Source organism: Macrotis lagotis, chromosome X (assembly GCF_037893015.1).
Source record: "Macrotis lagotis isolate mMagLag1 chromosome X, bilby.v1.9.chrom.fasta, whole genome shotgun sequence".
In the NCBI taxonomy this organism is placed as follows: domain Eukaryota; kingdom Metazoa; phylum Chordata; class Mammalia; order Peramelemorphia; family Peramelidae; genus Macrotis; species Macrotis lagotis.
The window spans coordinates 652,085,897-652,112,799 of NC_133666.1; the positions used below are offsets into that span (position 1 = coordinate 652,085,897).

The following is a 26,903-nucleotide window of genomic DNA, read 5'->3' on the forward strand; positions in this document are numbered from 1 at the left end:
TGTGTGTGTGTGTGTGTGTGTGTGTGTGTGTGTGTGTATGGAGAGAGAGAGAGAGAGAGAGAGAGAGAGAGAGAGAGAGGTCTATATGTAGTCAGATATAATTAGAGGCAAAACTGGGCAAAAGATTGCTGTACTTCTTTTATCTTTTAAAAAAATTTTTATTTTTCTATCATATATTCTTTTCAATAAAGTCATTACTCCTCCTTTTTTCAGAGTGCTATCCTTTATCCTTTTTTTTTTAGCTAGGTAATTAATTTTTTTATTTGTTTTTCCAACTACATGCAACGTAGTTTACCAATGTTTTTTTATGCAGGGTTTTGAGTTTTACATTTTTCTCCCTCCTTCCCTTCCCTCCCTCTCCTCTATTGACAGATAGCAAGGATGGCTATACTTTCAAATCAAACTTCCAGTTGCTTTGCTTTGGCTTCGCTATTTATTAATTTGACCTCAAGCAAGACATTTCTCATCACCAAGTCTGTTTCCCTCTTTGTAAAATGAACACAATATTTCCCGCTAAATCTCCATACGTTCTCTGCCTCAGAGAACCCATCAACCTTAGGGTCTGATGGGATCTCTGAGGTCATCTAGGCCACACATAAAAGAACAAGAATCTCCCTGAAAAGCGGTCATCCGGTCTCCGGTTGAAGACGTTTGTATTTTGTCTTCCTTAGAACGTGAGCTCCTTGGGGTCAGGAATTTGGTTTTTGCCTTTTTTCTGTATCCTCAAAACTTAGTATAGTGCTTAGTATAATAATATGATGATGATGATGATGATGTTTTTCCTTCATTCTCGACATCAGGTGATGCCAGGACATGCAGGGGACTTGGATGTGACTGAGGAAGGGCCGTGCTAAGTCACCAGCCTCACTTGCTCCTCCAGATCGCTGTGGCCAGATTATATATATATATATATATGGATCCAGAGGACCGGTAGGGCTCAGTAAATGCTTGTGAAGGATGCTAATGACCCCGGTTCTGGGAGGGCACCAAGAGCTCAAGGAAGCCGATCCCTTTTTGAGCAGTCCTAATCTGACTTTGGACAGCTCTAAATTCTTTCTTCCTTAACTTTTTCCATTTTTAAAGATTAAAACAAAACAACCCAAGGCTCGGGCCGCCCTCTCACGATGTCAGCCCGGCCCCAGCTCCGCCTGCGGGGGCTCCTGCTGCACCTGTCCTCCCGGGCCGGGCCGGGCCGCCCTCCCGCCGCCGGGCAGCGGCTCCCCCGTCCACTGTCCGGCCGCCAGCCCCGGCCCCGGCATCACGCGCTTCCGCGCCCGCCAGCCCCCGCCCCGACAACGCAGCCCTAGTCCCGGCCCCGGCCCCGGGTGTGGGTGCTGTCAGCCGGGGGCGCCCTCGCTCCGGCCCCGCCTCGGGGTGGCAGAGGAAGGCGGAGGGGCCTGGGCCAGAGGGCCCAGAGACAGGGGAGCGGAAGCGGCTGGGAGACCCCAGCCGGCAGACTCCCGGGCTCCGCAAACAGGGCCCCGCCGGGGGTCCGGCTGCCCCGGGCCCGGCTCTGGGGCGGGAGCCAGCGCGTTGGGGGTGACCGAGCCCCGCGACGGTGGGGGAGAGAGGGGGCGGGGAGGAGCGGAGCCCCGCGCGCTGCCTCCTGGGAGGCCAGCGCTCCACGCGGAGGCCAGGGCGGCCGGCTCCGCCTCGGCTCCCCCCCTCCCGTATTTGTCGAGCGCGGCACGATGGGAATTGTAGTCTTTTCTGTCGCCTCCTTCCCGTCCCAGCCCGCCCTCGCCTCACTCGGGGCTCCGCCTCCCGTGGCGCAGCAGAGCACGGCGGGAAGGAGCGCGGACGGGATCGACCCGGGCGCGCAGGCTGCTGGGAGTTGTAGGCGGAGCGGAGGCGGGGTGGCTGCGCACGCAGCCGCGACAGGCGGAAGTGGGTCGCTAAGGAGGCGGAGAAGCCGCCCGCCCGCGCCGGGAGCTCCGCCGCCCCCGCCCCCCGCCGCCGCCGCCGCTCCCAGGTCCCGCGGCCTCTGGGCGGGCCGCCAGCGAGCGGGCGGGGCCCGGGCCGGGAGCGGGGGAGAGCGCCGCCCCGCGCCCCGGGGCTGCAGGATGAAGGGGCCGAGCCCGAGCCGGGGGCGCCGGGCCCAGGAGGCGGCACCATGACCGGGGAGAAGAAGAAGAAGAAGCGGCTCAACCGCAGCGTGCTGCTGGCCAAGAAGATCATCACCAAGGACGGAGGCGCCGTGAGTGCGCGGCCGGCCCCGGGCCCCGCCGGCCTCCCGGGAGCCCCCCGCCGGGCCCGCCGGGCCCCGGGGCCCAGACCCAGTCAGACCCAGCCGGGCCCCGGGGGCCCAGACCCAGCCAGACCCAGCCGGGCCCCGGGGCCCAGACCCAGTCAGACCCAGCCGGGCCCCGGGGGCCCAGACCCAGCCAGACCCAGCCGGGCCCCGGGGCCCAGACCCAGTCAGACCCAGCCGGGCCCCGGGGCCCCCAAATCCAGTCAGGCCCCTGGGGTACCTCTAGAAGCAGCTAGGCCCCCAAGGGTGTCTTCCTCCCAGCCTCGGCCCTGCCAGGCCCCTGGGGTGCCCCCTGACCCAGCCAGGCCCTGCCAGACTCTTGGGCTCCTTCCCTGCCAATCCCCTGGGGTGCCCTCGCCACCTCCTAGTCTGTCTCCCTCAGCCCCCCTGGGGTGGCCACTTCTCAGCCCAGGCCAACCCTTACTATGCCTTCACCGCCTCCTAGTGTTCCCACCCAGGCCCAGTCCTTCCTTGCCAACCCTCTCCAGGGGGTGCCCCTCTCCCTGCATGGGCCCTGCTGTGCCCCAGGCCAAGCCCAGCTCCTGGTGTGCCTTGTCTGCCCCGGCCCCACCAGGCCCCAGTCTCTGAGGCTCTTCATTCCTCAAATGCCCTCCTTCATCTCCACCCCCCCCCCCCGTGGCTCCCCATTCCTTCTCACAACCTACCAGCTCCCAGGATCATCTCACAGACCCACTTGGTCCCACCCCGCTTCTCCATCGCTCTCCATCAGCCCTTACCCAGGCTCCATCATTTATATCTCACATAGTCAGCCAGATTTATTAAACCCCTTCTGCCTGCCAGACTCTACTCTAAGGTGGTGCTCAACCTTTGTTCCAGTGACAAGCGGTCACCCACCCAGTCTTCTTCAGCCCCCTGCCTCCATGGCCACCCCTCCGCACCCTCGAGATCCCTCTTGGTACCTATTTAGCACAAGCTGGGATGGAACTCTCTTCTCCTTGTTATTTCTCAGCCCCTCCCACACACCTCCCTAACCTTGGTCCATGAGGATTTTCCATGGTGCTTTTCCTTGGCCTTGGCCCTAGCCCATCACCCCCTTCCTCAGGCCCTGCTTCCCCATTTTTCCCTTCAATTCTGACCCTAGTCTGCTGCCTCATTTTCCCCTTTCATTCACTCAGCCTGACCCCAGAGATGTCCTCACCTCAGATCCAATCTTGGGCCATGAATTCTTAGTCACACTCCATTTCCCCAGTTTTGGTCTTTCTCCTTCTACTTCCCCTTTCCTGTATACATTGACCACCCCAATTCTTTCTGCTCCCCGGCTAGACTCTTTAGACCTCTTTGTTTCTATTCCTTCTCCATATACCCCCAGCTCCTTCCCCAGTCTTTCCTCACTTTTCCCATGTACACAAAGAATGTCCAACCCCTACTCATTCCCCCCATCTTTATAGCCATCTCCTAAATCCCCTTCCTACCCAGTTCCCATGTCAATCCCCTCCTCACCAGCCACACCCACACACCCCCCCTACCCATTCTTCCTTTTTTGGCCCCTTTTTCCTCTGTCTCTCTACTACCTCCATCCCAATTCTACTCTCACCTCCTCCTGCCCTTATTCTCCTTTTCCATGTACATAAAACAACCCCTTTTACTCCTCCTCCTTTCTTTTATACCCTTCTACATACCTGTATTTCCTTTCCCCTTATTTCCTTTCATATACCAAATTGCCCCCTCCAAATTCACTTCCTTCTTCCTATTCCCCCCCATTCCTGTTGCCTTTGTTACCTTCTTAAATAACATTCTCCCTCTTGTCCTTTTTCTCCTTCCTTCTGTCTTTGTCCTCTTCTCCCTAATCTTGTTCTTTTACCCTTCCAACACTGGCTCCCTGCAGCCACCACTCCTCATTTATGGAGAAGGGCAGCATGGTATATTGGAGAGGGGGTTGAAGTTAAAATAACCAGATTTTCTAGTACTGGCTGTGCCACTGACTTATATGACCTTGTACTGTTTGTTGGATCCAAGCTTTCCAGTCCCTCAAGGAAATTCTTGTATCCCACCACCCACACTCACTAACTCCTCATCTGCTTCTCTATCACCCTAGTAAAATGGTCTGATTTTAATGACCCTATCTTGAACTTCATCGAGGCATACTTTGATCATGCTTGGTTTATCTTCTTCCATCTTTAATCTCTATTGATATCTTACTTCTAGTCTGTCTATCTCAAGATACTTGAAATATGGCTTATAGCTATTCCCACTCCCAGCCCCAGAGCTTTGGGGATAGAGGAGACACTGGCCAAGTTAGGGAGCCACCTACAATCTGGATGAGTCCAAGACCACCTCCCTGGATGGACCTGCATCCCTGAAGGCAGTCATGTAAGGGTTGGATAGGTGTAGGAAGAAAATCTAAATTCTGGCTTCCATGATTATCACAGGTGTGGCTTCCACTTCATAGTAAAACTCAGAATTGCAATTTAACTATTTGGAAGTTATTTTGTTAAAGTTCAGTATCTTATATTATATTCAACTTGAGCCTCCCTCCCCCCATGCCCTGAGTCACCAATCAATGCAATGCCTCGAAGGTTCCAGGATTGTTTTCAATTTGATTTCACTTGACTCTGTCCATCTGCTATCAAGTAAAGAGCTGGGAATTGCGTTCCAGCATTCTTTGGAGATGGAAACTAGCAGAACCTAAGAGAAATGACATCTTATGACATGAAGTTTGGGTCACTTGAGACCATGGGGTCACTGGCTGGGCCAAGGTGGGCTAAGCTTCATTGTTATCAAGTAGTCTGCTTGAGAGGCTGGCTTTATCTCCATCCTTCTTTCTAATTGCCTGCATTTGGATATTAGAATTCCCATTGGCTGAGGTTTTAGCCGATCCTGAGTCTCAGGGTTTAGCTTCAGTGACTCCAGATTCTAAGCAAGGGGAAATACTACCCAGTGACATGTTCTCATATGTTCCAAGGCAGGAATATATATCATAATTTTTTTCTTAGCAAATAGAATGAAGACTATGAAGAGGGAAGAACCTGTGGTAATCTCAGAGAAGGGATCCTTAGGTTCATCAGATGCAACAAACCCCAAGCCAGGGCATGACTCCTTTCAACCATATTCTCAGTGCTCAGATATCTCAGTGATAGCCCTCAAAGCAGCCCATTCTATTTTTGTACTGTTCTGATTCTTAGATGAGTTTTTCCTTTATGTTTACTTTAAATTATCTGTCCAAGAACTTTCCCCCCATCAGTCTTTGCTCTTCCCTCTCTGCCCATTATAGCTTTTTATATCTTTGGAGATAGTGATTATGTCCCTTTCCCAAAAATTTTCTCTTAAGCCTAACCATCCCCACTTATTTCAGCTGTATCTCATACAACGAGGTTTTGCATGTCTTACTTTTCCAGTGCCTTTTTTTCCTGGATATATTACAGTTTGTCAGTTTACATCCTAAAAACATGTCCTGAAAACTGGACTTGGTACCTTTTATGTACTCTGACTAGGACAGAAGACCATAGGACTGTCACCTCTCTCCTTTGTGACTTGATAATTTTCAGTGAGTAAGGTCAAGTTGGCTTTTTTCAGAAGTACATCACTGTGTTGTTCAATTATATTGAACTTGAAGACAAAAAGACTTAAGTCTTTTCCATATGAACTGTTACCTAATCTTAAGCATTCCTCCCTCATCATATACTTGTGTGGTTGATTTTTTTAGTGCCTATCTACCAAACATTTATCACAGTTAAATTTTATTTTGTTTGATTTGGCCAACCTTCTAGTCAGTTGATATTTTTTTTGGAGCGAAACTGTTGCCCAATCATTTCTTAAGCCTTTATCTTCCATCCATATCTTTGCATGGTTCAGTCTATAAACTGGATGGATTTTTCTCAAGGAGTTTTCATTTCCTTTTTACTGGTTCTACTTTTTAAGGTTGTTGGCCTTTGATTTCTGTGTTTTTCTTCACCCACTCAAGACATTTCAGACCCATATATTCTTTCCAAGGGAACCTTAGATTAGAGAGGAACAAGGTCAATATAGTGTCAGATTCAAAGGGCTAGAGGATGTTTTCTGAATTGCTGGTGCATATATCACATGATAACTCAGCCATGTAAATAAACTTTAATTTATTTGCTTGGGGCTGGAAATTCTTTTATACCAGATAGAAAGGAAAGGAACCGGAGCATTGTGCATTCTAGTTGAATGGGAAGACTACTAAGCTGAGTCAAGAGACCTGGCCTCTAGTCCCAGCTCCACTACTAACTCTTGTGTGCATAGAGGCAAGGAGTTTTCTCATTCTGGATCTATTTTCTTGGACTAGCTATCTCGGGGGGATTTTTCTAGCCCTGCCATCCTCTATATCATGTTATTCATTTCAGAATCTTTTTTTAGCCTTTTGCTGGGTGCTGTGTGGATGATAGATTGAACTCTTTGACCTCTGAATTGGACAGACCTGAGATTCTGTGGCAGGAGAAGGAATGGGTGCCCCCCCCCCAGCAAGTATCTAATCTAATTGAAATCTTAGATATGCAGCTAAGAAATAAAACAATTAGAGAACAGTACAAAGTAGCGTATGAGTAAATGTTAAATTAATAGCAACAAAAGTGGATATGGGAGCAATGTCAGTTGGTTTGACTTTCTTACTATAAGAGAAGGCTAATTGGGATCTGCCCAGAAAGACTGATAGAAATGCAGACAGCATCACCAAAGCTTACAAAGAAAGAAGGAAAAATAAATTCATAGTTCCAGAAGCACCATAGGAACTCATTTCTAGGGAAGATGTTTTATGTAATCGGTGTTAACTGTAAGAGTTGTCATTAGGGCTGTTGGGGATGTCATCCGAGGCTGTTAGTTTATTAGAGTCAGTGACCACATCATCTGTTGAGAGAAAGTTGTTTTGATCATTGTATTCAACTGAAGGTGAAGCTGGCTTCCTTATTTACCCTGGAAGCAAGTCAGTCCTGGACAAGAGCCTTTGTAAAAATGGGCCAACCTGTAGCTCCCTGACTCTTGAGTGGAACCTGAGATTTAGAGTGAAGCAGATCAATGGTGACCTCCATCCAAAGTTACTGAAGGACCCAGCCTGTTCGATGAGTTTCTATGTGCAAACAACCCCTACAAAAAGAAATAACCAAGTATGAAAGGAGTAAAAGCACATACAAAACCATAAACCTTGCACCCTATATATATATGTGTGTGTGTGTGTGTGTGTGTGTATGTATATATATATATATATATATATACATATATATATATATATATATATATACACATATATATATATATGCATGTATGTATATATGGGTTTTTGCAAGGCAAATGGGGTTAAGTGGCTTGCCCAAGGCCACACAGCTAGGTAATTATTAAGTGTCTAAGACTGGATTTGAACCCAGGTACTCCTGACTCCAGGGCCGGTGCTTTGTCCACTGTGCCACCTAGCCACCCTGCACCCTATATTTTAACAGAGTAGAATCAGTTTAATGAACAAAACCTACCTTTGTTCCGTCTTCTCTTCTGAATCCCTTGGAAGCTCTGTTACCTTTGGCTGTGTTGTCTTTTTTCGAGTCATCACCAGTGAATGTTTTTCTGAGTCAAGATGAATTAGGAGATGGACCCCCAGCATAGACCCTGATGATTACTTTTGGGAGTGTTTAGGGAGTTGGGAGTTACCAAGTGTAGAGGAAATATGCACCCATCTTGGAGGACCTTGATGCCCAATAGTTACTGGTGTTTCTTCCAAAATCCTCCTGGGGGGGGGGCACTCCTTTCCTGAATCTTCCTCTTGTTTCCCTAACTCAAAATGATTCTCCCTCAAATTTTCCAAATACATTTTGGGTCTCATAAATTGAAGGGGGTGAATGGATGACCTTTAAAGTCCCTGCTGAGTCTTGGTCCATGCTCCTTTGCCTTTTATTGTGTTCTCCCATCTTGTATATCTTGCTATTAGTAAATTCACAGAGGGAAGATAAGAATGAGATTGTCTCTGATCTGTTTTTCTTCATCACACCCAGCACAGGGCCTGACATGTAGTAGGCCCTTAATTGATGTTGAAATGAGGGAACAAGTATCTCAAAAGTTCCCATCTTACTTGGTATCTGTTTGAACAGTAATGGAGGAAAACTTGAGGACAAGGCAGGCTATTTAGGTAAAAAAAAAACAAGAGCTGAGAAGCCAGAGTTTGTATCAGAGTGTTACAGTCCCCTTGAGAAGTTGCTTTGAGAGGCAGAGCTGGGCATAGCTAATCTAAGGGTGACTTGTGTGTTGAGCTCTTTTTCCCTCTTAAACATTAACTCTTAAAAGACAATTTGAGAGAGATAGAAGAGTCAATTCAGCAAGCAACAGAATTATAGAATATTCGAGCTGGGAAAGACCTGGAAGGAGATCTAGGTTAGCCACTACATATTCTAGAGGAGTAAAGCATGCCCTGGAGAAGGGAGGGTGGTAGGATGACTATCTGGCCTGGAAGCCAGGCTTGTTCCATTCTACTACTCAAAGAATAGTTAAAAATCTGGAGATGGATGTTGTCCAACAGGGAGGAAAGCTTTCCTTGGTATATTTTAATGAGGTCTGATAAAACAGGATTGACCACTCTACTCATGTAGATGAGTGCATGGGCCCTGCATTGACTCCCCTCTGCCACTATCTCAGCTGGAGAGGTGGCACTAGCAGCTGTGCCCTGCCACTGACCTGGAAGCTTCTGGAGCCTGGGAAAAGGGTCTTGGCTTTTTTTATTCTTTTTTTTTTTCCTGTTCCCTGAACTGGTTGGAACAAGAAACAGATTACCCAGGGTTGGCTGGAGCAAAACTGCTGAAAAGTCGAGAGCCCATGGCGTGACCTCAAGAATCAAGCTACCTCTAGATTGGGGGGGGGTAGCTCAACTTTTTGATCTGGTGGCCTTTCAGGGAAGGAATGCAGCTATTTGAGGTCCACCAGAGTATTAGGCTGGAGGGCTGGGGGTCTGGGAAAGGCTTAATGGGCTTTGTGCCAACTTTCAGCCCTTGATGGAATCATTGGTTTTTGGCTATTCCTAAATTAAACAGATTATCAGATCTTTCTTATTCTGTGACCCACTCTATTACCTTTTCTAAAGCTTGAGGATACTGGCCAAGAACAAGGATTTCCATTTCAGACTGGCCTTGGCATTCTTTAGGTTGAATCTGATGTCTCTAAAACTTCTTGGACTGGATATTCTTGGCCCAGTTGTACCCTCATGATTGGAGTAACATTTGAATTCCCAAATTGGGTGACATCTTAGCTTTCCAGTCTTTAGAGGACACAATGATCAGCTATTTAGGCTCTAGTTAAGCTAGCCAAGGCTGGTTGCACCCAGGATTCTAATCAGTAAAAGCAGAGTTGGTGTGCTACCTCTAAAGGAATGCCTCATCCAGGGGTCCAGACCATGCCAGCTACAATGGCACTGAAGGGCACATGGATTCCTCAGACCTTTTGAACCCTTGAACCTGTGACCTTATTGATTAAGCCTGGCTGAACTTCTGGTCCTTGGAACTCAGGGATAATAGCCTGGGAGATGTTTACCCTTGGCTTTTCAGTGCAAACAAAGACCTTCCAAGGTCTTGATTCAGTGAGAACTGTTTAATCAGCCCCCTTTCTTCCTTCCCCCCAGGCTGATTCCCTTGTTCCCTCCTCTTCATTCAAGTACCAACTAGCCATGTTGTTTTTCAGCGACAGGGGATTGGTGAGCCTAGCGTGTACCATGCTGTGGTGGTGATCTTCCTTGAGTTCTTTGCCTGGGGCCTGCTCACGACTCCCATGTTAACGGTGAGTATTAATTGCCCCCTTTTAGCCCCAAGACCTGGAGAATAAAACTAGCTTGGGAGAAGAATGGGTTTCTAGTAGAAGCTGGGAAAATTCCCATAAAGCTAAAAAGTGGAGGAGCTTGTCCAGAGCTCAGGCTATTGCTGTCACTTTTCTGGACACAGGGCCAGTAGAGTGGGCTCCCTTCCATCTCTCTTTCCCTCACCCCAAGAAGCACCCACCACTGGCTACTAAGAAGATGGGGAGTCTACCTCTATCTCTTAAGAAGATGGTGATTTCCCTGAAAGAGCAAAGCCAGAAATTGCTCTCAGTCTGGTAAATGCCAGAAAGAAAAGTGCTGCCATTTTGTCAGGGATGAACTGAGAAAGCCCAGTTGAGAGATGACAGACTCACCCTCAGTCCAGCCATACAGATCCCCACTCCCCAGGGAATAGAACATTGTGTCCTTGTTGCCTAGGTTAGGACAAGCTGTAAGAACACCGTCCCCTTAGGAAACCAGAGGACTGGAGGCAGAATGGAATGAAGCAGTTGAGATTTGGGCCATGGTCTGACCAAGAGGATGTAATAAATCCTCCAGTCACCTTAAGGAATAAACGAAGGCTGCTCTGGCCACTTAATAGGGGACTGAATCTGGTTTCCTTTACCTTATCTGATTCCTCCTGGGGACATGCTTTATCTCCTTGACTAGATTATCAAAGTCAGGATTTACATTATTTCTTTATTTGGGCCTTTGCACAAGTAACTTCTTAGGGCTGAGGCTCAGTTTTCTCATCTATTAAATGAGGAGGATAAAACTTCTATGCTCCTCTCTCTCCCAAATGTGTCATGAGGATAACATGAACTCCAGATTTCAGAAAGGGTTGGACTTGCTTCAGGTTTACTCTTGTGATTCTATGATTTTCAAAGATAATGGGTGCAAAGTACTTTGTCCCTCTGACTATAAAGGTGGCAGCTACTTTTCTTTTGAAGGACTGAGTTATCCAGATCTTAATGTTTTCACCTTTTTTTCCTAAAGCCCTCCTTTCCTCATCTGCTTCCCTGTTCCCAGCCTGTGGACCTGCTTCAGTTTTGTACTGAAGAAAAGAGCCCCTAGATCCCACCCTCCTACCCTAGGCCCCAACCCCAGCCCTGCAACTTCCAATGTCTGTGTTTGTCTCCCATCTGAGTACAAAACAGCTTTGACCTCGTTCAGCCTAAGGTAGCTTGGCTTGGGGTTGTCTTCTGTTGAAAGGACAAAGGAAAAGATTATGAGCACACCAAGTACGGAGGGGTTACTTTAATGAAAAGATTCCAAAATCCAATTGGGGGGGGGGGAGAAGAGGGCCAAAATCTCTCAGCCAGCAACCCCTGAGAAGAGAAGCTTGATTTCCCAGCTTGTTTGGGGAGCCATGGTACCTGTGTACATGGTAAGGTTTAATGGGCTGGTGCCCCCTGTTCGATATTCCATTTCTAGAAAATTGCCTTTATCAAGCTACAGTGGCACCTAGAAATCTATTTTCTGGGTAAATGCAGGAATGTTAGACTGGTCTAGAGGAAAATGGTTTAAAAAAAGGACATGGGAAGGAGCTAACTAACCTTCAAGTAAATGAGAAAGGACCAAGGGTAGAGAGAGTTTGGGGAGGCCATTGTCCAAAGGGTCTAGCAACAGTCTTTCTCCCCCCCCCCCCCCCAGATTTCCACATGTTACTTGTCAGGTGAATAGGCTGGCTTTCCTATCTCTATTTGCCAGACGAGCCTGAATTAACTTAGAATCAGCAGTGGGACCAGGACTTGAAACAGGGTCTCTTGACTCCTCAGTCGCCACCCCACCCTCAGGATCCCACACCCCCAGGATCCCACACCCCCCTGAACAAGGGCAACTGCAGCAGAGAAGGGGTGGCCTGGAGTGGGGGTAGGGAGAACAGCCTGTAGACCTCATAGCCTTATAGTGTTTTGGTCCCATCCACAGGTATTGCACCAGACATTCCCCCAGCACACCTTCCTGATGAATGGTCTGATCCACGGAGTCAAGGTGAGGCTCAGTGAGCACCTCGAATATCCATTCTCACTTTGTGTTAGAGGCCCCTCCCCTGGTTACCATTAGAGCCCCAGCCACTTGTCCTCCGCCTACCACCAGGCCATGGCCTCTGTCCAGCTCCAAGTGGACAAACGGACATTGCCAAGGAACAATGGGCCCCTTTGTGGGGGGGATCTAGGACAAAGCAGGAGAGTCATGGGGACAGCACACTCTCTCCCCATGTCTGATGGACAGAGCCAGGAGGGTGGGAGGAGGAAGCCAACTGCAGCAGAATAACTAGTATTTATTTAGTGGATTAAGGTTTGCAAAGTGTTGTACAAATAGGATCTCATTGCATCTTCACAACAACCCTGCGAGGTGGGTACTGTTGCTACTATCCCCATTTTATAGAAGAGGAAACTGAGGCAGACAGAGGTGAAGTGACTTACCCAAGGTCACACAACTAAGACGTGTTTGAGGCAGGATTTAAATTGAGGTCTTCTTGACTCCAGGTTTGGCACTTTAGCTAGCTACAAGGCCCTCAAGCTTCCTTTGTAGTTTCCATGATCTTCTATCAGAATCTTCTGGCAACCTAGATGTATTTGTTCCAGTAGCCACTGGGTAGAAAGAGTTTTGGTCTCTGCTAGGAGTGGGCATTCTCACCATGGGTGGGGAGCAGAGACATGAAATTTGTTTTTTTTGTTTGTTTGTTTTTTGCATTCAAGGAGAACTTTTATTTTCAAGTGTATCCACAAAACAAGTCAATATTACAATATTTTATAAAAATATTAAGTTTTAGGCTACCATTATTCAATTTTAAAAAGTATTTGTGCTAGAGGTTTTTTTTCTGCCAACTTTCATTTTGAAATCTGGTTTTCTAACCAGGACCAGAATGCAGAGTGGGCTAGGGGGACCAAACTGTCTTCATACCTGCAGAACCTGTCAGACTGGACAAGTTCAAGGCCGGGCTCAGTCTGGACAAGACTCAGGGACAGTGCCTGTCCACTGCCCAAACTCTCACAGGCCTGTGTGGCTGCCAAAGCTGGTTTAGGATGGATAGGGTGAGCCCTTGTGGATGCGAGGGGGTACCAAGTTATCCATTCAGCCCAATGGCCCTTGTTGGTAGCAGTCTTCCCCCTGCTTGCCTGGCATGTTCTTTAGCTGCTGCTGCCCACAGACCCCTGGCCTTCCAGAAGCCCATGTGCTTCTCTTCTTGTCTTCCAGGGTCTGCTGTCTTTCCTCAGTGCTCCTCTCATTGGTGCACTCTCAGATGTCTGGGGCAGAAAGTCATTCCTGCTCTTGACGGTCTTCTTTACCTGTGCACCCATTCCCCTGATGAAGATCAGCCCATGGTGAGGTGGGGGTCATGGGGTGGTGGGACAGCTTAGATCCGGGGGGAGCCTTCTTGCCCTTCTCCCCCTGTGGCCGGCCCTTGAGTTCTTCAGTCTCCTGGTATTTCCCTAGCCTCTGCCAGATGGCAAACTCCCTGAGGGCAAGGATAGTGCCTGCCCACAGTGCAGGGCCCTGTGCTCACCAGAGAGGACACATCTAGGAAACTACTTAGGGAAGGAGCAAAGGTGAAACTGCTGAAATCAAAACACAGTGAGATTTGCTTATGGGAAGAGACTGTCAGAGTCTGACCAAAGCCCAGGGGAATGAGGGATACAGGGGCACGAGGCCAGTTCCACTGGAGGTCCTCCCCACTGAAGAGGCAATAACAAAGCTGCCCTTTCTCTTTCAGGTGGTACTTTGCAGTCATTTCCATGTCAGGTGTCTTTGCAGTCACCTTCTCTGTCATCTTTGCCTATGTGGCCGACATTACCCAGGAACATGAGCGAAGCACAGCATATGGCCTGGTAAGCCAAGAGACAAAACCCTCATCTTGTGACCACTTGGAGATGGTGCCCTGGGATTTCAGTGCCCCCCATCCCACCCCACTGGCTGTCCTGACACCTGCAGAGAGGAGGGGGTGCTCTGCTGCCTCCCAGAGACCTCTCGGCCAGGATTCTTTCCATGACACATCTTCATTCCTTCTTTCCTGGATCCACCTGTGTTTCATTTCTCCCCTTTTAATTAAATGCCTCCCCCCTTTGCAGAATATAGCTGGGAATCTCTTTTCTCTCTGTCCTAAACCTGCAAGCACTCACTTCCCCTTTTCTGTTACTGGCACCACCATCCTGCCGGTCACTCAGGTTCAAAAGCTGGCCTCTATGTTCCTTCCTACTCACCACCCCAGCAGGAAATTAGGTGGGAAATCCTTCTAGTTCTTCCTCCCCAGACATTTCACATCCCAGGTCCCCCTAGTCTATTCCTCTAGCACTCTGCACCTGCCCATTGCTTAGCTTCCTTCTTAGCCTCCAAAACTTCACCCTCCTCTCTAGGCAGTCTGTCCTACACATCCACCCGACTCCCTTTCTGAACCAGAGCCCCTGTCGCGTCTGTAGTCTCTAAAGTCTGCCCACCAGACAGCCAGACCTGTTGAACCTGGCCTTCGAGGTCCTCCACAGTGTCTCCCTCCCGTCTCCTCTCCACTGATGATCAGGCCAGGCCTCCTCCCTCTCTCATGGGCTATCGCATTGGATTCTTGGCTTTTCTCTCTCCAGTCCCTCTTTGACTAGCTGCCAGACCAGGTATCCTAGAGCAGATTAGATCACATCGCTCCCCTGCTCAAGAAGTTTCATTGGCTCCCTCTCTGCTCGAGCATAAAATATCTCCTCATCAGAGCTGGGCTTCAGCCTTCCTCTCTCCAGACTCTTGCTCCTAATCCTCCCACTCACCTGTCCTCCTTGTTTCCGGACAGGATGTGACATCTGCTGCTCCCCTCATTAGAGAGTGTCCCTGCCTTCATGTTGACTCCCGGAAGGTTCTCCTGGTCCCCTCTCCAGCACCTTCCCATGATGACTCTGTGTTTAAATATGGTCTCCCATCCCCTGGAGGATGTTAGTGGCTTTGGTCTCTATCATCGGCACTTAGCCCAGTATTTGGGCCTCAGAGGCTCTTCATAAATGCTTCTCATTGCTCCTCTTACTCCAAGCTGACCCCCTGCACATGCTCTCTCCTCCCCTGTCTCTGCTCCTGTGTATATGATAGCATCTAAAAAGACAGAGGGTTGGAAGGATGTGTGCACTTTTCTGTGTCTACACATGCATGCACACATAGGTTGAGCCGTTCCTTGGGACCCAGGTCCTTCTCCCTAGTGCGGGCTCTGATTGCAATCTATCCTCCTGGACCTCTGTAACTCTCGGGGCCTCCATTCTACTGGATATCATGGTCCTCTCTTGTACCAGAGCAGGTGAGGAGCCTGGATCTCACTGACTTCTCTTTAACATCCCCAACTAGGGGCGGCTAGGTGGTGCAGTGGATAGAGTACTGGCCTTGGAGTCAGGAGTACCTGAGTTCAAATCTGGCCTCAGACACTGAATATTACCTAGCTGTGTGGCCTTTGAGCAAGCCACTTAACCCCACTGCCTTGCAAAAAAACCCAAAAAACAAAAAATCCCCAACTAGTTGTATCCCACCCATAGCACCTTATGGCACTGACACCAGAGCCTTCCCAGAATTGTCCAGTGAATATAAAAAGCATGAATGACAAAATGAGCCCAGACCCAGAGGCTGCTTCATCAGCCCCCTTTGGACACAGGCTGGAGCTTCTCTTGGAGAGAACCTCTCATCTCTGAAGGCTAAGTGAGCATTTTCTTTGTCCTTCATTCCGTCAGGTCTCTGCTACCTTCGCTGCCAGCCTGGTAACAAGCCCAGCCATTGGTGCCTACCTGTCCCGCGCCTATGGTGACACGCTGGTGGTGGTGCTGGCCTCAGGAGTGGCTCTGCTGGACATTGGCTTCATCTTACTGGCTGTGCCCGAGTCCCTGCCTGAGGAGATGCGACCTGTGTCTTGGGGAGCTCCCATCTCCTGGGAGCAAGCTGACCCCTTTGCCGTGAGTAGCCCTCACTTTGCCCACTCCCCTTCTCTCTGCTGTGTTGATGAGGGTTGGCATCTTAGTGATGTTCAGTGTCACTGGGCACCCTTGCCCCATTTCCTCAGGTGCCTTTTGTAGAATGGGTCTTTCTCCCCCAAAGGAGTAACTAATGGAAATTTCAAGCCCTGGAAGCCAGGGCCCGGAGGGAGAAGCCAGTCTTTGTTGGTTTGTTGTGTTGGGGGTGGTGAGTTTTGCTGGCTTTCATATCACAACCCTCCACGCCTGCTTATAGGGCAGACTTCTTTCTCTTAACTCTGTCAATCCCTAACCTTCTCCCGCAGTCTCTTCGGAAAGTGGGCCAGGACTCGACCGTGCTTCTCATCTGTATCACTGTCTTCCTCTCCTACCTGCCAGAAGCCGGCCAGTACTCCAGCTTCTTTCTCTACCTGCGCCAGGTGAGTGAGCCCAAGGTCAGAAACTGAAGCCACCCTCCTTGGGCACCCTGGCCTCTGGGCAGCCATCAGAGGGTCCTCTGAGCCCCTGGAACCTCTACTGGAAAGGGTGGGTTCCAAGATACTAGGGACAGCATCCACTTTCCCTGCAGGGGTTTCTCCCAAATAGAGACTTGCTTCAAGTTGAGGGGGAAGAGGCTGCCAGCCTGTATAACAGGGCATCTTGGGAGAGATGAGTTAGATGCCTGGACAGATATAGAAACTAAGGAGGGGGAGCCATCAGGATTCCTCTGGATCCCCTAAGGCCCATCCAATCCCCCTCTCCCTTGAAGAAGTGACAGCCTCCCCCTCCAGGGACAAGGTCAGCAGCAGCTGAACTCAGCCCCCAGGAGTGAGGGAAGTGAAATTGAGATGGGACAGCCCCCGGCCCCCAATCCCCAGTTCACCCCCCTCCCCCCCTGTTTACAGAGAGGTTGGGCACTAAATAAGGGGCAGGAAAGGACTAGAACTTCCACATAAGCCCAGACACTTCCTCCCTTCTCTGGTCTTTGCAGGTAATTAGCTTCTCCTCAGAAACAGTGGCAGCCTTCATTGGTGTGGTGGGGATTCTGTCCATCCTGGCTCAGGTGAGGCTCCTTGCCCACCCCTGTCCTATTGTTTTCTTACCTGATGCCCCCGGACCCCACCCCTGCCCCACATGGGTACCTTCTCTTTACCTTTCCAGACAGTGGTGCTGGGAATCCTGATGCGCTCCATAGGGAACAAGAACACAATCCTGCTTGGCCTGGGGTTCCAGATCCTACAGCTGGCCTGGTATGGCTTTGGCTCCCAGCCTTGGTAAGAGCCGGCCAGGAGGCCACAAGCTCCCTCCTCCCTGCTGTCCTTCCCGCTCCCCTGATGCCCCAGGCAGAGGCTGAGGCAGCCCAGGCCCCAAGGGGCACAATGAACCTCCCTGAGCACCTCCTGAAGGGGGACTTTTGATGCTGCCCAGATATCTCTTCCCCCTCCATTTCCTTTAATTCACACTTTCTAGAAATGAGGGGAGTTCTCTTTCCAGCCTAGACCCCAGGAACCCCCACTTTGTCATCATCAGGGCACCAGGGGGTGCTGTGGATCCTGTCCTCTGACCTGGGTCTCTGTATCCAGAGGGGCGGGGCATCCATGTTAAGGCAAGGTCCTATTTCTTTCCTTTCCCCAGGATGATGTGGGCCGCAGGCGCCGTGGCAGCCATGTCCAGCATTACCTTCCCCGCCATCAGCGCCATGGTGTCTCGGAACGCAGACCCTGACCAGCAAGGTAGCTGCAGCCCTGCCTGGGCTGGGTGGTGCTCTGACTTTGTCCCTCCACACATGGAACAGAAGGGCTGTGTCCCCTCTGCCCATGAGGCAGCAGTGAAGGTAGCAGACTGGCCCCATCCAGAAGGAAGCCCCCACCCCACCCCAGCTAATCCTACAGGCCTTGGTCCCTGAAGCTGAGACCAAGCTGTGGGGGGTGCCTGCCCATAATACAGAGTGTCATTTAAGAATTAGAATTCTCCTTTCCCTTCCTCCCCCATAGGTGTAGTTCAAGGAATGATCACTGGCATCCGGGGGCTGTGCAACGGCCTGGGTCCAGCTCTGTATGGCTTTGTCTTCTACCTATTTCATGTGGAGCTGAATGAGATGGTGGCAGTAGAGAGCCTAGAGAAGGCCACCAAGCCCAACATGGCCAACCCTTCAGATGAGGTAAGGGCCCACCCAGCCCTGCCCTCCCCACCCTCTTCCTCCAAAATGGACCCTCAGACTTAACTCCTTCCTGTCCTTTGCCCTTCTAGCGGAGCATCATCCCAGGCCCACCCTTCCTCTTTGGAGCGTGCTCAGTCCTGCTGTCCCTCCTAGTGGCCTTGTTCATCCCTGAGCACAATCATCTTGCACTGCGGTCTGGCAGCCACAAGAAACACAGCAATGGTGCCCAGAGCCACACACACAGCCCCCAGGCAGGTGGCTTGGATGGGAAGGAGCCCCTCCTGGTGGACAGCAGTGTATGATGGGAAGGGAGAGGCAAGGAATCTCCACCTCCACTCAGCCCACCCCCATCGATGGCAGTGTGCTCGATGTGGACTGGACCAGGGGTGGGAGGGGAGGTGGTCATGGACCATACCACTAATAGCAAACGAGAGGACCAAGAAGACTGCGGCCCTCAGAGCCAAACACAGATAAACACAGCTACCCACAAACTCAGTCCCAATGGTGCAAAACTAGGCTTCTGTCATCCACCCAGGGCTGGAGAATAGAAAGGAGTTGGGACGACATCACATGAAGACAGGCTAGTGTTAAACTCACCTGCTTCTGGGGAACTGTGAACTTGGAAATGGGACCTGCCAAATCCTTATCTTGCCAGGGAGCAAGAGCGTGGCCAAATCTCAGGTTCTGGCCCACTCCCTTCCCAGGCTCTGACAACCGTCATGGTCATGGGAGGCACTTTCGATTCCCCTTGGGGAATCTACTATTGGTCCACTGGGTGAGGGGGGAGGACAGAAAGATTATCCTGGGTCTGAAGTCCCAGAATGGAAGATAGCACCACCCCCCTGCAACAGCAGACCCACTGTCAGCTCCAGCCAGAACTGATCTGACCCCATGGCCCCCTCTTCCTTGGTACCCAACCAAATGTGCCTGCCCAGCCCAGGATACTCTCAGACAGAGAGTCCTTCCTGATGGTATCATAGAAGGCAAAATTTCTCACTCCTTTGTGAGGGGTTCCCAATGTTCCCTACTCACCTACCCCTGAACCCTAGATGGAGGACCTCTTTAATCAGGTCCATCTGGCTGGTAGTAGCCAGGGGGCCTAGTTTGTCGTGGTTCTGAACTGGAGGAGAGGAGGAAGGCTTGGGGACCCCACTGACGGAGGAAATAGCCAGGTACACATAGGGACTGGTATGTTCTTGCTGGTTTCACCTATCTGTTGACCCTGCCCCAGTTTTCCCAACAGCTGCCATCCAAAAAGCATTAGAGCTTGTGGGTCATTGGAATAACTGGCTGGCTGGGTCCTTGGAACCAAAAGCTCTCCTTTAGAAAGTGCTCCAGGCCCTGGCTCTGTCTTTCTGAGGTCAGTTCTTGGGAGTGAAGACTGGTCAATATAACTTGTTGTCCTCCCAGCCCCTACCCCTCCAGGCCCAGGAAGGGGGAGAGGAGGAAAAGACCAAGACATCTCCTTGCCTGCAGTCACTTGAGAGAGAAGCAGAGGACTTAGCTCAGAAGGTCACCTCAAAGCACCTTTAAGGAAGGTCAGGCTGCCCATGTGATGCTAGAATAACTAACCATCTGACATAGCAGGAGTTACCTAGGCTTGACCCCTCTGGTGACAGGAAAGTGGACAGTTTTCCCCATGTTGCTTTTGCTTTGACTCCTGGTGCCCCTTGCCCATGAGGACCATTCACTTGGTCTGCCTCCCCTGTATGGAGAAGGGCCCCTGGAGAGGGTCAGCTGCCATCAGTGCCCCAGTTTTATCCCTCAGTTGTGGTCTGGGAAGGTCAGTCGCCTCCTGGTGCCATCAGCCCTGAAGCAATCTGTGGTTCTACTGCCCAGCAAAGCACTGATGGCTTCCTGGACCACCCTCCTCCCACACCCCGGGAAAGATTCTGCCACAGCCCCAGCACCCCCTAAGCTTTGTTGTACCCCCCATTCCCCAAGAAGGGGGTCCCAAGCTCTCCACCCTTCTCAGCCAATGCTTAAACTAGTTTACGTACAGAACAGTTGGAGATCCCTGGTCTACAACTTTAGTAAAGAGGAAGGCTTTTAAGTGAATCTCTAACAAGGCCCCCCACCATGGATCCAAGAACCTCCAGAAGAGAGGACTTCCTTTGGGGGTGCTGTATATCTTGGCAGGGCTGGTGGCCAGAGTTGCTTTGCCCTTGGCCTGCCCATGTCTCCTTTATTCAGGACCCACAATGCTGGAGCCAGAGCCTCCCAGATATTGTGGAAATGAACCCACCCCAGAGGAGGAGGTGGAGGGGGGTGGCTTTGACATTTTGCACTTTAGTCTGCAGGGACAGAAGGACCCTGAAGTCCCATTTTTTCATTCCTCTTCCCCTTGCAACCTAAGCCCAGTGACCCCATGAGGGGTTTCTTTCCAACAGTTAACCCATCCTTTGGGTAGGATCATCAGAAAAGCAAAATCTCACTCATCCTTTCAAAACCATTTCATGGAAGACCACTTCAAAACAAATTTTTTTTATTACATCTTCAAGTTAATAGACCAACTTGGGTTATCAAGGTAGGAGCCCCTAGGTAGCAGAAAGGTCTCCCGTGGCATCTTGGCATTTTCAGGAACAGAGCTCTTGAGTGGGGACAGCTGATCCCCTTACCCCAGAAGCCACAGGGCAGTGACCAGGCCCCATGGTCTCAATTCCTGCAAGCCCCCCCCACCCAACTCCTGGCCTTTTCAGGGTCCTACCAGGTTGCTCCCAATAACCTGACCTTCCCTTTCCCCCCAAGGAAAATTCTTTGAAGCATGTGACATCCTGGACCTCTTGCCTTTCCCCCCAGTCCTTGAAAGACATTAGTTGCCAGGGCTGTGTGAAGACCCCTGTGGATCTGATAGGCCCATGTGTCCTGGAAGCTGTCCAGAGACCACTCTTTCTGCCAATTTTATGTTGTAGTGGGGAGGGGAAAGTGTGAACCAGTTTTTTCAAAAGGGCATTTTTTCCCCCAGTGTAGCTGTTCTGTTCAGCCAGGTAGTGCCACTATTGGAATGTTGGCATGTGCCCCAGGCCAGCTGTCCCCGGGATGTTCTTGTGGCCACAGCGTCCCCTGCTTTGAGGCCAAAGGCACCCCCTTCTTCCTCTGGCATTTCCAGGATGGCCCTGCCATCCTCTCTGCCTAGCTCTCTTCTAGTTTAGCATGCCCTCAGGGACCTAAGCTGGGGGATTTGAAGGGGGCCCACTGGGCCTGCTGTGGCTTGAAACATGGAGACAATGATGTGAATTGGCTGTTGGCAAGTAGCCAGGGTTTCATGGTTTGTCCTGCTTGGTCCTCCTCCCTCCAGGAACTCCTCCCACCCCCAATTCCCTACTGTGGCCAATCTATGTTTTCATTAAGAAGGGACCAGCCCTATACTTTGGAATTGATGACGTTAACCCCCTGGTGTGTTGTTGATTTTGTGTTTTTAGCCGATAACTCAGTATATTTAGTTGATTTCAGATTGTGTTTAGATTCAGGTGCCCCCCCCTTCCTGGTTATTTATTAAACAGCTGCTTTCTTGCAAAGAAAAAAAAAGTCTCTCCCTTTGTGTTTCGGCCTGGTGAGATACTTGCTTAGCATTGGTCCATCTAACTGATGAGGTCCCTTTCCACCCCTGATGCTAGCATTGTCAGCCAGGCCAAATAGACAAAAAGGTACCTTTTGCCAAAATGCCCCGCCCAGTCCTACATTGAAGAGGTACACACAAGCCTTAAGTCTGATGGCTTCAGTGACTCCCAGCCTTCTTGGCAAGAGTTTGGTTGGCCCTTAGACTTGGCAGGTCATGGCTAGCTGTCCAAATCCTTTGTTACCTTCCCTTCCAGGAAAATTTCATGAGGCTCCTCTCATTAGTTTTCCAAGAGGTTTCCGTGACAGGAAATGCAGCAGTCATGGCCCTAGCCTTCTGCCAGTCACCAATCATAATTTATACCCAATGGAAGCCACTTTCTTGTCTCTCACAATCCCCTCCCTCTGCACTTTAGTCTGCAGGGACAGGGAAAGTCCAAGCCACCTGGCATGACCTGCCTATATGGAATGGTTGGCTTCCAGAGTTGATACAGATCTCCACTTGTATGTGAAAGTCTGGCTCAATAAAATCCCAGAGGCAGAGAGAGGGCTCCCTAAGGGACCCTCCTGAGAGGAGACCAGCAGCAGCCTTTGGAAGACCAGACCAAAGCAAGTTTGGCTCTTAGGTCCAGAAGTGCCATGCTGCTGGCTTCATCACACATATAGCAGAGATTGTAAACTTAATTGTGTTAAGTGCCAGATTCTGGAGAAGAAACTTGGGCCACCAGGACAAATGTGGGCTAATCCATGCTAGCCCAAGGGCTTTGGGTTTCCTCAGAGGGAACAAATGGAAACATCTATCCAGACAGATAGGTCTATCTGTAGTTATGTACAAAACAGATATAATGGGGGACATTAGAGTCTTTGGGGATCGGGAAAGGCTCAGTATACAAGGAGGTGGTCCTGAAATTGTCTTAAGGGAGACTTAAGGAAGAAGTGAGAATACCTTCTAGCAGGAGCAGCTAGGTGGCACATGAATAAAGCTCTAGCCCTGGAGTCGGGCTGGGTTCAAATTTGACTTAGTAGTTGTGTAACCATCAGCAAGTCACTTAACCCAGACTGCCTCCTCCAAAAACAATACATTCCAGGTATGAAAGAAAGCTAAGACAAGGGCATGTAGATGATAGGCAGAGTGTCATATCTGAAGAACAATGAGGACAGCTTGGCTGAGATGTAGAATGTAGGTGAGGAAGGTTAGAAGAGGCAGCGGGAGCCAGATTGTGAAGAACTTTAGATGTGGAACAGAGGAGGTCACTGTTTGCTCTTAGAGGTGATGATCAAGTAAGACTCATGAAGTACTATATTGAGGATAAAAAGAAAGGTAAGAGATGGTCCCCCCACTACCCCTTGAGCTCCTAGTCTAATGAGGGAGGCAAGATGCAAACAATTACCAGGATGCAGATAGGATAAATTGGAGATAATCAACAAAGAAGGCACAAAAAATCCTGAAGAAAATAACACTTTAAAAAACAAGAGTAAGTCAAATGCTTTAAAAAAAAAGATATAAAAACCTAATGAGAAGAATGCTCTGAAAAGCAGGATTGGTCAAATGGAAAAAGATACAAAGTTCATTGAAGGAAAAAATTCCTTAAAAAATAGAGTTGGTCAACTGAAAAAAGGAGGTCCAAGAGCTCATGGAAGAAAATAAATCCTTAAAAATGACTTTATGAAAAAATCATGAATAACAAACAAAACTAAAATAGTGAATAGAAGACAACGTGAAATATCTAATTAAGGGGGGAAAAACTGACCTGAAAAATAGATCCAGGAGTGATCATTTAAAATTATTGGACTACCTGAAAACCATGATCAAAAAAAAGAACCTAGATAACCTCATTCAAGAAATAATCAAGGAAAATTGTCCTGTTAATCTGTAACCAGAGATAAAAGAGAAATTGAAAGAATACACCGTTCACCACCTAAAAAAGATCCCAAAAAGAAAACTTCTAGGAATATTCTAGCCAAATTCCAGAGCTTCCAAGTCAAGGAGAAAATATTACAAGCAACCAGAAAGAAGCAATTCCTTTATTGTGAAGCCACAGTCAGGATAAGAAAAGATCTAACATCTTCTACATTAAAGGATCAGAGGACTTGGAATAGGATATTCCAGAGGGTAAAGGATCTAGGATTACAACTAAGATTCACCTACACAGCAAAACTGAGTATATTCCTTAAGGGGGGAAATGGAAATTCAATGAAATCTAAGACTTTCAAGTATTCTTGATCAAAAGACCAGAGGTGAATAGAAAATTTGATTTTCAAATTCAAGACTCAAGCATAAAAGGGTAAAAAGGAAAGAGAAATTATAAGAGACTTAATAAGGTTAAACTGTTTACATTCCTACATGAGAAAATGATACTTTAAAGAATTTTCTCATTTATTAGGGCAATTAGAAGAAATATATATATATATATATATATATATATATATATATATAGAGAGAGAGAGAGAGAGAGAGAGAGAGAGAGAAAGACAGAGAGAGACAGAGATACAGAAGGCACAGTGAGTTGAATATGAAGGGATGATTTCTAAAAAAAAGATTAAAAAAGAGGAATTCACTGGGAGAAAGGGAAAGGGAAAAATAGAATGGGGAAGATTATCTCACATAAAAGAGGCAAGAAAAAAACTTCTGCAGCGAAGGGAAAATCGGGGGAAATGGCAGAGAATACTTGAACCTTACTCTCATTGGAACTGGTTCAAAATGTGAATAACATATATACATAGTTTGGTAAAGAGATCTATCTTACCCTACAGGAAAGTAAAGGGGGAAAGGGATTAAGAGAAGAGAGCCAGGGGTGCTGATTGAAGTGAGGGGTGGATGGGGGAAGGCAGTAGTTGGAAGCAAAACACTTTTGAGGAGAGATGGGATGAAAGGATAGAATAAAATAGAGTGGGGGAAAAACAGGATAGAGGAAAATGCAGTTAGCAATCATAACTGAAAATTTTTTGAAGCAAGTTTCTCTTGATGAAGGTCACATTTCCTCAAATATATAAAGAAGTAAGTCAAATTTATGAAAAATAATAGCAATTCCTCAAATGATAAATGAACAAAAGATATGATGAGTCAGTTTTCAGATGAAATAATCAGAGCTATCTATAGCCATATGAAAAATGTTCTAACTCACTATTGATTGGAGAAATGTAAATTAAAACAATAATGAGGTACTACCTCTCACCTATTAAATTAACTAATAGGAAAGAAAGAAAATGACAAATGTTGGAGGGGGTGTGAGAGAAATAAGAAATTAATCCTTTGTTGGTGGAGGTGTGAACCAATTCAACCATTCTGTTGAGCAATTTGGAACTATGCCCAAAGGACTATAAAACATGCCTATTCTTTGATCTAGCAATACCACTACTAGAGCTGTATCCCAAAAGAGATTTTAAAAAACAGAGAACCTATATGTATAAAAATATAGGAGCTGTCAAGAGACTTGTGATTTTTATATTGATCGATATATAAAATATAATACTTTGGATTTTTTTTAGAGCTTCCTTTTCATAGGCAGGCTCTGGGCCTGGGAAACAAAGGAGAAGTCAATCATGTTGGATCCTGCATTTTTTCCCTGACCTGCTCTTGCCTGGGTTAAGTGAAGTGGATCAGTATAACCTATAACCAAGTCTAGAATTATGGGATACTCCCAAGACTACACAATCAGCTTGGCCATTCCCGTGTCCTATCTGAATGGACACAAGTGATGTGATCATTGTAATGTCCTGAATGGTGGGCTTGTCCTTGGAAGATTACTCAAGCCCCAAATCTAATTGTTCTATGATCCACCATCCTCCTCCCTTTCCCCTTATGATTATGAATATATATTCTCGGCCTGAACTCCAGTAAAGCAGAGTTCCAAGAAAGGAGTAATCCTATGATTTTCAAATCAGATCTTTGCAAAGAAAGTAATTAATAAACCATTACTTTATTATTGGCATTCTGTCTCTGGTCAGCTCTGTCACACCCAGGTTAGAAACTTGGCTCAGAAAAGTTTGGTTAACATGACTTTTTTTTTTTGGTGGCAAAGAACTGGAAATTGAGGAGATGTCTATCAATGTGAGAATGAGTGAGCAAGTTGTGGTATATGATAATGATGTAATACTACTGTATTATAAAATATAATGAGCAGGATGCTTTCAGAAAAATTTGAAAGATTTTCATGAACCAATGCAAAATGAAATGAGCAGCATTAGAAGAACACTGTACACAATAATAGCAGTGTTGTAAGATAATCAGCTGGGAATAACAGCTATTCTTGGCAATACAATGATCCAAGATAACTCTGAAGGACTTATACTGAAAAATACTCCTCATCCCCAGAAAAAGAACTGATTGTATCTGAATATAAATTTAAGAATACTTTTTTTTTACTTTATTTTTCTTGGTTTTGGGGGGGCATATCTTTTCTTCTATAATGACTAATATGGAAATATGTTTTGCATAACTACACATGTCTAATCTTGTTTGTCTTCTCAATGGGGCATGGTCAAGGAAGAAGAAAGAGAATTTAGAACTCAAAATTTTTAAAACAAAAGTTAAAAATTATTTTATATTTAATTGGGAGAAATAAAATACAAAACAAAAGAAAAGAAGTGGAAAAAAGAATATTAATTTGGCAGTTGTGTGGAGGATAGATTGGTGTGGGGAGAGGCAAAACAGCCTAGAAGGGTTATAGCCATAGGGCAGGCAAGAGGTGATGGTCTCCTGTATTAGCTTTGTAACTGTACAAGTGCAGAGGGGGACAAATCAGAGATGTTGTGAAATAGTGACAAGATTTGGCAACTGACTGAGGAGTCAAAGATGACACCAAGCCTGCAAACCTGGTGACTAGGATGTGGTTTCTTCCACAGAAAGAAAATCTCAGGAGAGGGTTGAATTTGAAGGAAAAGAAAATGAGTTTGAGATACCAATGGAACATCTAATTTGAAACATCTAATAGGTAAGGATATGGGACTGGAGCTCAGGAGAGACTTGACTTGATATATCTTCTAGTCATCATCTGTATAGACAATCCATTAGAATGTAAAGATTCAGAGGGCCTAGAACATTATTCTCTTGTTCTGGGTAGAATTTTTTCTATGACAATCTGCTTCATTAAGATGAATAAATCTTAAGATTTACTTTTAAGGGGCGGCTAGGTGGCATAGTGGATAAAGCATCGGCCCTGGAGTCAGGAGTACCTGGGTTCAAATCTGGTCTCAGACACTTAATAATTACCTAGTTGTGTGGCCTTGGGCAAGCCACTTAACCCCATTGCCTTGCAAAAACCTAAAAAAAATTTAAAATAA

General features: G+C 47.9%; 1 protein-coding gene across 1 annotated transcript; it reads left to right on the plus strand.

Moving 5' to 3' along the window:
- Positions 1 to 1,941: 1,941 nt before the first annotated feature.
- On the plus strand, positions 1,942 to 21,715 carry LOC141501182 (hippocampus abundant transcript 1 protein-like). The gene is made up of 12 exons (XM_074204932.1): positions 1,942 to 2,197; positions 9,881 to 9,976; positions 11,922 to 11,984; positions 13,194 to 13,321; positions 13,711 to 13,825; positions 15,686 to 15,904; positions 16,228 to 16,341; positions 16,893 to 16,964; positions 17,063 to 17,175; positions 17,537 to 17,634; positions 17,896 to 18,062; positions 18,152 to 21,715. Exons 1-12 carry the CDS (start codon positions 2,114 to 2,116, stop codon positions 18,362 to 18,364), a joined length of 1,482 nt encoding a protein of 493 aa, XP_074061033.1. The 5' UTR covers positions 1,942 to 2,113; the 3' UTR covers positions 18,365 to 21,715.
- Positions 21,716 to 26,903: the final 5,188 nt, after the last annotated feature.